General features: G+C 41.4%; 2 protein-coding genes across 13 annotated transcripts in view; both read right to left on the bottom strand.

Annotated features, from left to right (window-relative positions):
- Positions 1–216: 216 nt before the first annotated feature.
- On the bottom strand, positions 217–3,648 carry LOC106543509 (ATP-dependent chromatin remodeler CHD2-like). 5 transcript variants are annotated; one of them, XM_087704340.1, is made up of 8 exons: positions 3,549–3,648; positions 2,952–3,138; positions 2,477–2,723; positions 2,237–2,348; positions 1,925–2,071; positions 1,665–1,721; positions 1,337–1,521; positions 217–703 (listed from the first exon to the last, which is right to left on the bottom strand). In XM_087704340.1, exons 5-7 carry the CDS (start codon positions 1,988–1,990, stop codon positions 1,351–1,353), a joined length of 294 nt encoding a protein of 97 aa, XP_087560466.1. In that variant the 5' UTR covers positions 1,991–2,071; positions 2,237–2,348; positions 2,477–2,723; positions 2,952–3,138; positions 3,549–3,648; the 3' UTR covers positions 217–703; positions 1,337–1,350. The 5 variants fall into 5 exon arrangements, 2 of the variants coding, with proteins under 2 accessions (XP_087560466.1, XP_087560465.1); XR_015695434.1 differs by having other exon boundaries at positions 217–1,521; positions 2,952–3,135; XR_015695433.1 differs by having other exon boundaries at positions 217–1,521; positions 1,606–1,721.
- A 265-nt stretch (positions 3,649–3,913) lies between these two features.
- The window catches only part of LOC106543510 (ATP-dependent chromatin remodeler CHD2), a 71,458-nt gene continuing 59,541 nt past the window's right edge, over positions 3,914–15,830 (bottom strand). For 3 of the 8 annotated variants that reach the window (XM_087704337.1, XM_087704336.1, XM_087704335.1), the window contains exons 37-38: positions 14,844–15,087; positions 9,360–12,269 (exon numbers count right to left, since the gene is read on the bottom strand). In XM_087704337.1, the coding sequence (XP_087560463.1) occupies positions 11,939–12,269; positions 14,844–15,087 (575 nt within the window). In that variant the 3' untranslated portion in view covers positions 9,360–11,938. The other 5 variants (XR_015695431.1, XR_015695430.1, XR_015695428.1 and 2 more) reach the window with 5 other exon arrangements.

Consider the following 15,830-nt stretch of genomic DNA (forward strand, 5'->3'; position numbering starts at 1 on the left):
AGACGGGGAAAGCAGAAAATGTCACGCAATATGAAAAAAGAAGGTGAAAAAGAAGAACAATGACTGAGGAAGATTTTGTCTTCACTATCTAGAATCAGGTTTTAAGCTAAGGTAATAAAAGTCTTCAATATTTTCAAAACAAGAAAACCATCAAGTTAAATGACCTCAGGGACAACTATTGAAAAAAAAAAAAAAAGACAGAAATTCCATTTTTTGAAAAACTCAACTTTTAATGTACAACAATCCAAAGTATATGAGCTCAACCATAGAAAAATTTTATACATATCTTATAAACATATTTACATCAGAAATCATTTTTCTGATGTATAACTTAAAATATAACTTAAAATTAATTACTGTATTTAGTCACAGGGATGTCATTTTCCCTTTAAGTCGCTGACTTCACAAAATTTGGGGCTAAAATTCAGTCCCCTTGGTGGATCCAGTTCTTCTGACCCACTTCCAATTCTTACAGCCCAAAGCTTTACAGCACTGTATTCAGGCTTTCTGGTTCCAGCATTGATGGCCCTGTAACTGGTGTTTCCTTGGGCCAGTCTAGCTCTTTCCGTTTGCATCTGTTTCTGGGCCTCTAGGTTTTCCGGCCACTCCAGTTATACTCTGGATTGTTCTTCTGCTCCAAGGGCCTATCCAGAGGTGACCAATGCTCAATGGAAGACGACACCAAGCAGAGATTTCTGAGGAACTGAAAAGTGAGGGTCAGGGACCTGGGAGTGAGGAGGGGGAAGGAGTTCTTCTTTTGCACAAGATGTTCCCTTTCCTTCCTTCTCTTTATTCATATTTGTATACGTTCCATTCTACTGCACAGCACCACAATACACACACACACTTCTGTTCTTACCTCCTGTTCCTAGGCTCCCTTTTTGCTAGCTATCTTGTATAACTTGTGTAATTTCTTGGCGTTAAATACAGTAAACGTGGAGACAAATACCCATAGATTCCTGAATGGAGGTGAACAGATATTTTATTTTTCTCTTTTTAGGAGCTGGGCCAAAAGCATGAACTTTTCATGCTGGAGGAAAAATATACCCCAAACAAGCAGTGGTGGAGAGATGTTTTCTTCTGGGGCCCCCAAATCCCCTTTTACACCCCCTCTGCTTCTAAAAATGTCTTGCTTCAAACTTGAGTCATGAAGACTCCCAAGATAAAGTCTGTAGATTTTGATCTAATCATGGCATGACCCAGTCTGCTGCTTCTCTCTTCCTGGGAACATTTGTTCTTTGGTTTTCTAGGAGTTTGGACAAAAATGTGGATTTTTCTTTTTAAAAAAAAACTTTTTCCACAAAGAGGAATTCAACACAACTCAACGCAACTCAACTCAACACAGGCAAATCACCGTCTCCATACTTCCTGCTCAGTGAGGATTTTTAAACATTCTTCAATGTGGTCTCCTATGTGGAGCAGGCAACCCCGCATGCCCTGCAGCTGATCTTCTTCTGTCATCATTTCTGTTGTATCCAGGTGCTTCAGTGACTTTTGTACTGGCCCCATCAGCGCTTGGCACTTGGAAGACACAAAAAGAAAAGCTTTGCATTAGTCATACATCAGAAGGATGCCAGAGGAAAGGGAGACCCCAATGGAGGCTACCTTTTGAGGCTTGGGGCCCTCTTGGACATTTCCCCGTTGGGTTCCTAGAGAAGACTCACAATATTCTCCTCCAGGTACTCCTGCTCCCAGTCTTCTCCCGTGGGGCATACAGGAGTCTGTGGAAAGACAAGAGGAGATAGCATCCCTCATAAAACAGCAAATACTCCTGGTCCAAATACTCCTTTTCCCAATCTTTGACAGGCCCACCTCCTGCCATAGTGGTACAGGACGCTGACAGGACCCTGGTTAGGCCTTGGCATCTATAGGCTGTGAAAAGATTTTTCCCCATTTTTAAACATTTAGCAATATGGTCTCCTACCTTAAGCAAGCAACCCGAGGTTTCCCTCCACTGGTTTTCTTCAGATGTCATTTCTGATTTGTCCATGTGCTTCAGTGATTTTCTTTATGGTTGTTGTCTTACCTGGCTTCTTCAGTGCCTTTTTAAGGGTGCCATCAACTTTTTGCACTGTGGGGGACAGATAAAGCAAAAAGGAAAGAAAAGAGAGGGATTGGAGAGAGAAAGGGGGGAGATAGAAGAGAAAGGGAAATTGAAGATTAGCTGGGCAGGCAAATCACCTTTTCCATATTTCCAGGTCAGTGTAGATTTTTAAGCAATCCTCTATATGGTCACCTATAGCCAGGAGGTAATTCTCGGTTTGCAGCAGCTGCCCTTCCTCTGTCATGGCTTCTGGGTTGTCCAGGTGCTTGAGTGCATTTTGCACTCTCCCCATCAGCTTTTTGCCCTGTGGGGGACAGAAAAAGCAAAGTTCCTCATTAGAATTGCATGTCAGAAGGAAGGCAGAGGCCACCTTTTGAGTCTAGGGGCCCATTTGAATTTGGGGGAGGGGATCTGCTGTGGGCACCCTCTCACCTGCAGCAAGCTCGAGTCTGGTTGTCTGCTGTAATTGTGTTCCCTGTTGTACTGATCATAGGTGAGTTTATCAGAGAGGATACTGGGCTAGATAGTTTCCTGAGTTTTCTGAGCTCCGATATTGTGCTCCGTGTGCCTGGCAATCCGCATACCGGTGATCCCTGCGCCATATTGTATGGCTGGTACCGGGTTTTGCTCCAATTTGAATTGGCATTGAATTTGGGATTCTTCTACCATTTGGTTTGTCCTGCATGATAAGGAAGGGAAAGAAGCTAGCACTCTTTCACTAGAAGACCAAAGATCTCATCCAGAGTCTCCTGCCTGCAGGAATCCTCGGATCTAGCTTTGCTTACACTGTAACCTCTTGGCTCTAGTAAATACCTGCCTTTTACCAAATGCAACTCAACGGTAAATGGGGACGAGACTCTTTCTTTCCTAAATGCCCAAGCTGGGACAGGCTTGGTAAATCTCTCACCCGTATGGCTGAAATGCTTTCCATGCTGGTGGTATCCCTGAATCTGGGAAGGGTGGGGAGATGGCTGCTGGAGATTTTGACCATAAGGGTTATGGGAGGCAGGAGACTTCGGAGTATCTCAACTGGGCCCAGGAGTTTCTGGATGGAGCCGCTTGCCATATGTTGCCTCTTCCTTCTTCTGTTCCTGCTGAGCAGAAAGACAACATCATCAGAAAACTCCAAGGTAGAAGACCTCCAAGATCCCCATCAGCTCTACTCTGACTGATTAAAAAAGGGCCAAGTCCGGCAAAAGGAGCAGGAGGCTCACAGAGAATTACAGGCCCACCAAGGAGTGTGCCAGAAGACTCAATGTCCCCTGAGCGTTGAAAGGCTACCAATCCTAAAGATAGGATTTCTCAACCTCTCTTCTACAACCCAACATCTGGCTCTTAGGACAGCCATGACAGAGCCAGGAGCAAAAAGAAAGGAAGGAAGGAAGGAAGGAAGGAAGGAAGGAAGGAAGGAAGGAAGGAAGGAAGGAAGAGCACAGTCCCACCTAAAACTCTACTGCATTCTACTACCCAACACAAACATACACTCACACTCCTCTGTTCTTACCTGCTGTTCTTAGGCTCGCTTTTGGCTGGCCATCTGGTATAAGGCCTTTAAGGTCCCGGCGTTAAAAATGCTAAATCTGGACACAAATGCCCATAGATTCATGAAAGAAAATGAGGAAATATTTTAATTTTCTCTTTTTAGGAAATGGGCCAAAAAAGAGAGAGAGAGAGGAGATAGAAAGGGAAAGAAGAGAGAGAGAGAGATTGGAGAGAGAGGGGGAGATAGAAGAGAAAGGGAAAGAAGAGCGAGATTGGAGAGAGAAAGGGGGGAGATAGAAGAGAAAGGGAAAGGAGAGAGAGAGGGAGGGAGGGAGAGAGAGAGAGAGAGAGAGATTGAATATTAGGTGGGCAGGCAAATCACCTTCTTCATATTTCCTGCTCTTTTTGGATTTTCAAGCAGTCCCCTATTCGATCACCTATCCTGAGGAGGTATCTCTGTATTTCTGCCAGCTGCCCTTCCTCCGTGATGGCTTCCCGGCCGTCCAGGTGCTTTAGGGCTTCTTGCACTGGCCCCATCAGCTTTTTACACTACGGGGGACAGAAAAAGCAAAGCTCCGCATTAGAATTGCATGTCAGAAGGAAGGCAGAGACCCTGATTGAGGTCATCTTTTGAGTCTAGGGGCCCCTTTGAATTTGGGGGAGGAGATCTGCTGTGGGCACCCTCTCACCTGCAGCAAGATAGAGTCCGGTCATCTGTGGTGCCAGCAGGGCTCATATGGCTGGTACCTGCATCCTAAAAAAGATGACCAGGGAGAAGAAAGGGAAAATTACTTTTAGTAAATGCAACTTCACTGCAGATGGGGAGTCTTTCTTTCCTAAATGCCCACACTGGGACAGTCTCTCACCTGTGTGGCTGAGATGCCTTCTCTTGGGCTGGTGGTCTCCCTTTATCTGGGAAGGCTGGGAAGGCTGTTGGGAAGAAGTGAGCCTAGGTAGCCAGATAAAGCATCATTCAATGCATGCTCAATGATAGCCAATTGCAAACTGTGTGCAAGCAAAGTATTGCTATTTCTGCTGACTGCCAGCAGGTCGAATCTCACGAGGCTCAAGGTTGATTCAGCTTTCAATCCTTCTGAGGTAGGTAAAATGAGGAGGCATATTGTTGAGGCCAATATGCTGACAATGTAAACTGCTTAGAGAAGGCTGTAAAGCACTTGGAAGCAGCAGTACTACTACTATTACTACTACTACTACTACTACTACTACTACTACTACTACTTACTTACTTAATACTACTTAATACTAAATACTAAATACTACTACGACCACCACTGTTACTTAATACTACTTAATACTAAATACTACTACTACTACTTACTACTACTACTACTACTACTCCTTCTCCTTTCTACAATCTTTGTAACCAAGCGATAGATATTTACCTGCAGAGTCCAGGGCATGCATGAAATAGCTCTATAGGTAGCTTTTTATCCCTGGTGTAGCCAAGATGAGATGCAGAAATCTCTTTTGGATCTGTCTCTAGTTCAATGACTCACCTGACCTTTTTAAAGGATTGGGAAGGGAGAGGTATCAAGGACCAACCTGCTGCAAACCAAAACTACCAGCTTCTAATAGCATACAGCAAAAATAGAAGTTATCCCACCGGGATTATTTACCTTTGGGGAAGTAGATGTCTTGTTTTTAGCCATGTCTACCTTTAAATGAACTTCCTAATATCTAATAACCTAATATACCTAATATCTAATACTAACCCCACCACCACCCAACCCCAAATTCCCTCTATCTATCTTAATACTAAATACTACTATGACCACCACTATTATTTAATACTAAATACTAATACTACTACTACTACTACTTTCTACAATCTTTGTAACCCAACCCCAAATTCCCTCTATCTATATTATACTATATACTATATAATATACTATATCTATCTATACTAACAACTATTTCAAAAAACATTGAAACAAATAACCAAGCCTCTCTAATATGGAAAGGCAGGATCTGAAAACCTGAAATCCTGAACTGGGCCAACTGAGATGCAGAAATCTGTCCCTAGTTCAATGATTCACCTGACCTTTTAAAAGGATCACAAAGGGACAGGTATCAAGGACCAACAAGCTGCAAACCAAAAGCTCCTCCTTGCTGGCCAATTTGGTGGTCCTTTCTTTATTTGTGTAAACCCTTTCCTGTATAGAGTCACCCACCTTCCTGCAGTATTTCTGGGGCTCTGGAGAGGGACCATCTTTATACTTCAATGGGGTAATTTTCTCATGGACAGAAATGATGCACCACTTGGCCCTCCTGGACTGGTAGCTTCTTCCCAGGGTGCAGAGGGAAGCTGTGATAATTGGGGCCTTTGCACAGATTTGATTTATGCACTAATTGTGCCTGTTCGTGGACAGGGAGGCCCCCTTCATGGTCACTCAAGTCCTAATTGCTTCCCATTTGGACTACTGCAATGCACTCCACAGTGGGCTGCCCTTGAAGGCATGCAGAAATGATCCAGAAAGAAGCAGCATCCACAGCTTTGGGCACTCGCATCGTTCACTCATGCTACACCAATGTTGCACTAGTTTCACATATCTTTCTGGGGTGCAATTCAAGTTTCTGCTTATCACCCTGCTCTCTCTCTCTCTGTGTACCAAGATTGTATACCTTAAACTGTGAAAGCAGCTCATCGGTTGCACTTGTGGATGGTTCATTTTCTCGTGTCTCAGCCAGGCCTAAGATTTCCTCAATGTCCAATTCCTAGAAGTGGGGGCAAGAGTGCAATTAGACGCACACCAATATGAAATATTTAATATTGTCCTTCTAAAGTTTTGATATGGAAATGAATTGGATTGAGTTAAATCTCTGCCTATTTCAAATGACATCCCAAGGAGAATTAAGGTAGCTTTTTATCGCTGGTGCAGGCAGGTTTTAGGGAAACCTTTGAAAGTGAGCTCATTCTGCTCCTAAATTGTGAGCCCTATCTGACCATCACAATACCAGAAGGACATCCAGGTATACACAAAGCCTTGTTTTTCTATGCTTCAAGCATGAACATCTTTTCTGCTTATTTATCTTTTTAGAATGTGCAGCAATTTGAACACATACTAAATCTTACACATGGTCCTCTTGCCATTTTAGGCCCTTCTGTTGTTGTTTTTTTTATCAGCTGCCTATTGTCTTTTCCCCTTACTCCTTGGTTGGCTCCAAGAGAAATCAATCATTTGTTTGTACCAAGAACAATCCAAGTTCTTTTCCCCAATTTTCATTATCTAATTCTGCCCTTTTCATCCCAGTTTCACCCTGGGTAATACCAGTGGTGGGATTCAGCCGGTTCGCACCACTTCGGGAGAACCAGTTAACTTTCTGAGCAGTTTGATGAACTGGTTGTTGGAAGAAATCATTGGGGTAGAGAACCGGTTGTTAAATTATTTGAATCCCACCACTGGGTAGTACCCATTCAGCAAAAAGACACAATGGTGTAGCCACTAGATGGAGATATTTGCTTGTCTCTTCTCACATTTTCAGATGCCTAAGAAGTCAAGATGGATGTCTCTCTCTGCCCACATTTAGCTCAAAAGTACCATGAGCAAACAGTGGTGTGATTTCACTAAAATTGTAGGTCAGAATGTCTGCCAAGTCATGGTTCATCTCCCAGTACAGGTAGCCCTCAATCTACGACCACAATGGAGCCCAGAATTTATGTTGCAAAGGGAGGCATTTGTTAAGTGAGCTTTGCCCCATTATATGACCTTTCTCGCCACAATTGTCAAGTGAATCACTCCAGTTGATAAGTTAGTAACCTGGTTGTTAAGTGAACCTGGCTTCCCCATTGACTTTGCTGGTCAGAAGGTTGCAAAAGATGATTACATGACCTTGGGACACAGCAACGGTCCTTAAGTATGGATCAGTTGCCAAGCATCTGAATTTTGATCACATGATCATGGGGATGCTTCAAAGGTCGTAACTGAAAAATGGTCATAAGTCACTTTTTTCAGTGCCGCTGTAAATTTGAACGGCCACTAAGTTGTAAGTTGAGGATTTCCTGTGTTGTCTCCACCAAGATGCTTACAATCATCCACCTTCTAAAGTTTTAACTGCAATTGCTCTGAGAGTTATTGCAAACTTGCACCACATACATCACTATCAAATTGCATCTGTAATGAAATCACAAAGCAGGTGATATTCTGTGCAAACAGGTGATTTCTACTGTGGCCTTTGTGATCGTAGGTGGATATCCCAATACATTTGGAAAAGAAAGATAGGAAATCTGATTCAGTATTCAGATGTCCCAGGTTGGCTGCCATAGTTTTCATTTCATTACAGAGCCTGGTAATACGGGGAGGGGGGGGCATGATCTCCACACAGTGCCTGGTTGCCAGGTTTTATTACCATTGACCCTATTTTGATGGCATTTCAAGAAAGGTGGCTTGGCATAAAAATCCTAGATAGGGAGATCCCAGGAATGAATGACTGTGAAGTGGGAAGATTGTCTTGCCTTCATAATTCATAAATACTTGGATAAACCTATGGAACTCATTTCCATTCAATTCTGAATCACCCCCATCCCCCAAATTTCCATCAATTATCTCTTATGGCTTCTTCCAAGCTGTGACAGAAGAACTACACTGCGATTTTTTAAAAATGTTTCTGCCTGAGTAGTATTTAGGGAACTGGATAAACCATATAGGGAAATCTTTGGATGATTTTATACAATTCAGCAATGGAAACCTGAGTTATCACCCTGTTTGCAATAAAGAGGAGAACTCACCCTTCACGTGAAATTTTCCTCAAAAATGGTTTACCTCACAACCCATGCTAACTACAACCCCTATAACCCCCAATCAATGATGTCACTGCAAGAAGAGGGGGATTTTAATGCAAATTAACTGGCCATTAACAAAATGGCATTTCATTTTAGCATTTCTTTCATAAATCAAAATTCTTGAAAACAGTAAAATGTAACAAATTGGGAGGTTTTTTTCTGTCATCTTTCATTCTCTTCAACTTATTTCTTCAATTATGGTGAGCTCTAAAACCGTTTCCCAGATATTGTTTCTTAAACCTCTAATTAACAAAGCACTTTATTTTTTATTATCTTCAGTCAAATGTTAGCTTCTGAGTGAATTCAGCCGATGAAGACCCCAGAGGCTCTGAATGAAAATCTGAATAAAGACAGGGAAAGCGTATAACAAACACACTGCCTCCAGCATATTGCATGTATGTGGAAATTGTATGGGGTGTTATGATATAAATATTGTAAATTATTTATTGATTTGAAAAAGCTGCAAATAAATTTATTTTTCTTCCAGAAACACAGTCCTGAATTTCTGTTGATACAATCTTTAGGATGAAAATATGATATGAACCAGATCATCTTTGTTGTGTTTGTTGAATTGGCTAGTTCACTGTAAAATCCAGCTCACCTTGCTGCCAAAATAATTACCAAATTCAGAAAAACAAAGATCAATATATATTTTTTAAATGTGTCATCAGCTTTCAGTTAAATTTGTGATGGGGATGAATATCTTAGGTCACACGTACCATTTGTCCTCATTTCAAATTCCTGCATTGAGATCTTTTTCAAAGTGCTGGGATACTTTTCAGAGAAGAGATCAATTTGATGTCAGAAGCAGAAAGAAAAAATAAATCCAGAAAATGTCAAGCAATATGAAAAAAAAGAGGTGAAGAATAAGAACAAATGACTGAGGAAGATTTTGTTTTTACTATCTAGAATCAGGCTTTTAAGCTGAAGTAATAAAAGTCTTCTATATTTTCAAAACAAGAAAACTGTCAATTTAAATGACTCGGGGACAATTATTTTGGGGGGAGGGGGGACGAAAGCCCAAAAATGCAATTTCTGAAAAACTCAACTTTTAATGTACAACAATCCAAAGTACAGGAGCTTAACCATAGAAAAAATTTAATACATACTTTATAAACAACATATTTACATCGGAAATCACTTCAACAGTGGCAAATTCCTTTGTCACAAATATAAATTAATATTAATTACTGTATTTAGTCACAGGGATTTCATTTTCCCTTTAAGTCCATGACTTTATGCACTAAAGTTCTTCTACCCCAGATCTTTGGATGTGTGTGTGTGTGAATGCGAATTGAGTAGGGTTATGCTAGCTGGATGACTGGTAGAAACCAAACAACAGCCAGAATCTTCTCCTTCAATCTTCCAATAAACCTTCATAAATTCATCAAATTAGGCACACACCCAGAATTCACCCTCTCACCAACATTTTGTAATTCTCAAACCAGGCAAGAGAACATAGAAACATTCTGGATTTATTATTTCATCTAATGCTCACAATTCCATTGCAAAAATATCCCCTCCTAAAATTATGGGGCCCAAATACATTTCAATCTTACAGGAATAGGGCGGAATTTAGGAGTGAAACAGTAGCCATTCTAATTCAGTAACAATCGGAAACATATGGGAACTTAGGGGCGAAATAGCAACTATTCTAATTAAGTAACAATTAAAGAATATATCAGAAAAGTGAAAGTATTCCACCTGAAAACTATCGGTCCAAATATTTTACCTTTATGGGAACATGTCAGACGTTTTGAGTGAAATAGTAACTATTCTAATTAATTCTATTGTAATTAAGTAACAGTTAAGAAAACTATAAAAAAAAAAATGAAAGTAGCCCCTTGAAAACAATCACCCCCAAAATATTTTGTCCTTATAGGAAATGTAGGAGTGAACTAGTAACTATTCTAACTAATTCTATTCTAATTAAGTAACAATTAAGGAACCTACTCAATGCTAAGGAGTGAAAGAATTGTTTTAATTAAGTAACAAGAATTTGTGGCTTCCCTTTCCTGTTGGATATATTTGGAATTCACATTTAGTCAACCACCCTGGGTGAAAATAAAAGGACCTTAAAACAAACTCTGTAGTGCCTTTTTTGCAACCACAGTTAACAGGTGAGATGTAATAGAAGAATCGTGTATGACACACTCAGGACACAAGTAGACCAACATAGAAAAACACCCATCTAGAAACTTCGAAGATAAACACTTGGTCTGATTCTTTCCTTCTTATTTCACCGATAAAGATTAACACTAAACAACTGACTTGGCAGTGGAATATCAAAAATGATGGCTCAGGATTGTTGCCGGGGGCACAAAATTCATTTAAAAAGTGCTAAACACAGGGATGCCACTTTTCAACATGTATTTGGCCATTTCATTTTTAAAAGCAGGAATTTGGAGCTAAGTGCAGACATCTGCACATACATATACATTTCAGGGGGGGGGATATATCTGTCGGAGTTGCGTTTTTTTTTTCTTTGTGAAGATGCTTCTGAGAAAGATCATCAAAGAATAATTATGACCCAGATTTTTGCCACCTGTGTATAAAATTTCCTTGTGGGACAAAACTCCATGTTTCTCTTCATTCAACGAGAGGCTTCCTTCATCTTGCTTAGTTCACTGATGTCTCCTTTCTATGGATGAAGCCATTGGGGTTTTTGACCTTTCTAACCAGAAGTGCTAAGTTGACCATCTTGAGATGTTCATGGAATCCTGTCTGAGAGGGACCCTTCTCTCAGCTCCTTTCTCCAAGCCAAATATCTGGTGTTCCCATGGGTCATGAGAAGGAGGAGAAGGAGAGGGGGGAAAAAGAGCTCCACGGTCAATTTTTGAATACTGAAGTCCCCCAATGCCACGGACATACTGTCCTTCTCCCTCCTTCACAACCATGGAAATGGAAGTTCTGCCACCATTTAAAACTGTTCTTTGTCCACAGCTCTACTTTGTTCATGTAGTGCCATCAAAAGTTGCTAAGGCAAAGAAAAGCATGGAGAAGAGAAAAGGAGGGACCAGATCATAAACCATTCCTTCTTCTTTTGTTTCTTTTTCTGGCCATCTTAAGTCCATAGACTTCCAAGTCTCTGCAGTCTTCAGTAAGAGTTTCAGGCATTCTCATCAAAAGTTGGTTTCACCATTCTGTAATTCAGTCTCACTCCTGCCCTCCCTGACACCAATTTTTTATTCAATAGCTGTAGCTGTTGTGGTCTTCTCTATCATCCCCTTCCAACAGCAAATCGAACCTCAACTCCAAAGTCATGTAGCTTTCGCCTCCTTCTGTATCCTACGCAGCCTGTCTGTCCATTCCATGAAATGTCCAGAACTCAAGTTGGCATTATGGACACAAACACAAAATCTTCATTCCAAAACACAGGGGGTAGACTTGACCTTGTTCTCCAGCACAGTTCAGCCAGCATACTGATGGGAGGCAAATTTGGGGCTAAAATTCAGACCCCTTGGTGGATCTATCTGACCCACTTCCAATTCTTACAGCCCAAAGCTCTACAGCACTGTATTCAGGCTTTCTGGTTCCGGCATTGATGGCCCTGTAACTGGTGTTTCCTCGGGCCGGACTAGCTCTTTCCATTTGCATCTGCTTCTGGGTCTCTAGGTTTTCCGGCCACTCCAGTTATAATCTGGATTGTTTTTCTGCTCTAAGGGCCTATCCAGAGGTGAGCGATGCTGGATGGGAGACTTGACACCAAGTGGAGATTTCTGAGAAGGTGGAGAGCGAGGATCAGGAAGCTGGGAGTGAGGAGGAGGAATAAGTTGCTTGTAATCAGCCGATTTGTCTGGGTGGAAAGGCCTGTAATGGTCAGATGGCCCTTGCCCATGATAATTCAAGGGAGGTCTATAGTCAGACATCCTCCGATAATCTTGTTGGTAATTCTGGGGCCGGAATTCATCTAATCGTCGTCTTTTGCCTTCATGGCAGTACCTGGAGGGGAAAGAAGAAGAACTCAAAACATTCAACTCAACAGAAGAGGCAAAAATGACCGTATCTAGATCTTGGGAGGCTAAACTCCCTCTGGTGCCAAAGGCATGGAAGAGAACAGGAATGTCAGCCCAGTTCAGCTGTATCTGGACACTAGAGGAAGGAATTAAGATGGACAAGAGCAGAGTTGGAGCCCAAGCCTACACACTTTGTATTGTGGGTCATGATATCACATACACTTACAAAAAGAGGCAGACTCACAATACAAATCTAGAACGTGGTTGAGGGGGTGCATAGATACCTCTGATGAATGAATTCAAGATTGTTAAGAGCACCCACAACCCCAGCAGACAAGCTATTTGACTGCTGAATTGCTTTTGCTGTTAGGAAATTTCTCTATACACTGACGGCTTCCAAGCCTGACGTTCTCCTTATTTCTAGATTGGATCTTTTTTTTTAGCAAGCTCACCTCCTTCCCTCAACCATTTGTAATAATCAAAGAGATTCAAAGTAACCCTATCTGAATGTTGTTGATGTAAGAGGGCTGGGAGATTAGGCATTCAAGGTTCCATTATTAGACCCTACTGACCCAGATGTCAGTTCAGCGTCACTGCAGGACACTCATGGGTAGCAGAGCTCTATGAACCCAGGCCAAATTCTCATTGTTGGAGGGGCTAAAGTCACCCAAGAGGTGATGAAGAAAGGAGGGGCAGCTTGCAGATTGCTGAGAGCGGCGGATCTTCTGCTTGATCCGAGGCTTTCTCCCATTCAACAATAAAGAGGAGGGGTAGCCATTATGGCTGCCATGAAGCTGGGACAACAGAAGGAAGAAATGTGCTGGAGCGATTTACGAACAGTGGACTGGAACTGGGTGAGGTGATTTTCAACTTCTATGCTAGAGATTCAATCCCAAAGACAAGAAATTTGGAAAGAAAGATTCTCTAAAGTGGCAAAAAAATTGGTGAATAAATACTCAGAGAAAGATTACAAACCTGAAAGAAAGTGAAACCTAAGGGGACAACACAAAGTTTTAAAATATAGAAAGACTGGATTAGAATATTTTATTGGTAATATTTTGAAAAGGCATTTTAAAATGCAGGGAATATTTTTTTGACTATTGGAAGAAATTGTTTGAAGAAAATCACAACAGCAATCAGCTGTTAGATTTTGTGTAACGTTGACATCTTAGGCGAAGGTGTCATCTACTGGTGAAAAGGATGTATATTATATATTTACAAGGATGGGAATAACTGCAATAAACTGAGGCTTGACAAAGCAGAAAAGAGAGCAAATAAGAACAACACCTGGAAGACTACCTTTTTGCATATTGTTTTATCCTTGTTTGCTTCACGCCTGGAGGGGAACAAATTGTGAGACTTCTGAAGATTTCTAAGTAGAGTGGATTACAAATACCAGGAATTACAATTGAAACTGAAGAGTTGACTATGTGGCTCAAGAAGACAAATGGGAAATCTGATTGATCACCTAGGATTATAAATGTTGTCTGATAATACTAACATGTTAACTTCAAAATTAATATTTTTATTTATTTATTTATTATTGTATACTTTATTCATTAAACATGAAACTCAGCCAACTGAACATTCAAAAATGCATTACAAATACTTTATTTATAAATTATTATTATTATTATTATTATTATTATTATTAATATTAATATTATTATTATTTTAATCTTTGGTGAGATTCACACCCTTTGGGGCTGGTTGGTAACTCAACAGCTCGAGTCCTAACCAAGGACCTAGGAACTGTTAAGGTAATGTCGGAGGATATAAGCTGTTCCAAGTAGGGTAGTTTTTTTGTAGAATCAGAATGTTCAAGTCTGATAAATTTAGAATTTCCAAATAGTGAGGTAGCCCTCTAGGTATTGCTCCAAGGGCTCCAATTACAATCAGGACAACACACAATTTCTTTTTCCACAACTTTCACTGAACTTCAATTTGCAAGTCACGGTACTTTGTGATTTTTTCTTGCTGCTTATCTTCAATTTGCGCATCACCAGATATTGCAATGTCAATGAACCAAACTTATTATTATTAGAGTATTATTACTGTAACTATTATTAATATTACTACTAACAACCCTACAGTTCTAGGAGTCCTTGCAATCTCCATTCCAAACCTCATACCATCCCAATCAAATGGTTGTCCAGCCTATTTTTGAAAGGTTCTACCGATTGAGCACCCACAAGCCCAGCAGGCGAGCTATTAGCCACCTAATTGCTTTTGCTGTCAGGAAACTCTCCTTATTTCTAGGTTGGATCTCTTTTTAAGGAGCTCCTACTTCTCACCCATAGGCCAGGCGTCCCTACCTCCCTCAACCATTCGCAATACTCAAAGAGACTCAAAATAACCCCATCTGGGCATTTGGGGTGTAGGAGGGCAGGGAGGGCAGGCTTTCAAGGGTCCGTTATTACACTCTACCAACCCTACAGATCTAGGAGTCCTTGCAATCTTCGTTCTATGATCTGGCTGACAAACACCATTCACTGCTTTTGGCTTGTTGACTCCTTTAGAAGCCCTACAGCCTAGCCGAATGACCTGCTTAGCACCTCACCTGTAGTCCGGTTGTCCGCGGTAATTGCGTTCACTGTTGTACTGATCATAGGGGCGTTTACGAGAGACGTTGCTGGGCTGGTAGTTTCCTGAGCTCCGATACTGTTCTCTGCGTGCCTGGCGATCTGTATAGTGGTGATCCTTGTGCCAGCGCTGCTCGTATGGATGGTATCGGTTTCTGCCCCAATTTGTATTGGCATTGCCACTGTAATTAAATTTGCGATCCCTCTGCCATTCGCTTCGTTCTGCATGACAAGGAAGGGGAAGAAGCTAGCACTCTTTCACAAGAAGCCCAAGGATCTTATTCACATGGACTTTGTTATCTGTACTTCTGCCTTTGTCTACGATTCATTTAATTTTTATCATCTTTTTTTAAGAGATTAAGAAAAAGAAAGAGAAGGAACACAATAATAAAAGTATCCACAGCAGGAACTGCCCATACAGAGTTAAAATGAGAGGCCCTTGAACTATGTAGCCCATGTGGTGCCAGTAAGGGGACCAAGGATGATCATGCATTGCCACCTTCCACCAACTCAGGATGCTAGACGGGACATCAGGAAGAAGGGCAAAGCTTTTCTGTTTTTCTGGCAGATCTGCCATTACACCTCTTCAGCCCTGCTTTGCTTTGGTGGCAGCCTGCCTTAAAACATGGGGAATATAAGAAGGGGAATGACTGCAAGTAGAAGTGCCAACCAGAGACAATGGTTGAACGATCCAAGGACAGAGGCATGGGAATGGAATGAGAATGCCCACCAAAGAGGCACCAAATTCTGGGAATTGTTACCAAAACAACTAGTTTGGCTCACATTGGACATTAACAAGATGACCAGGGAGAAGGCAAAATTACCAGGTTTATGCAGGAACCCTCAGATCTAGCTTTGTTTACACTGTAACCACTTGGCTCTAGTAAATACCTGCCTTTTACAAAATGCAACTTGACTGCAAATGGGGACGAGAGTCTTTCTTTCCTAAATGCCCAAGCTGGGAC

This window comes from Thamnophis sirtalis, unplaced genomic scaffold, assembly GCF_051295495.1.
Source record: "Thamnophis sirtalis isolate CommonGarterSnake01/CBP01778 unplaced genomic scaffold, rThaSir2_p1.2 scaffold_2, whole genome shotgun sequence".
Lineage (NCBI taxonomy): Eukaryota > Metazoa > Chordata > Lepidosauria > Squamata > Natricidae > Thamnophis > Thamnophis sirtalis.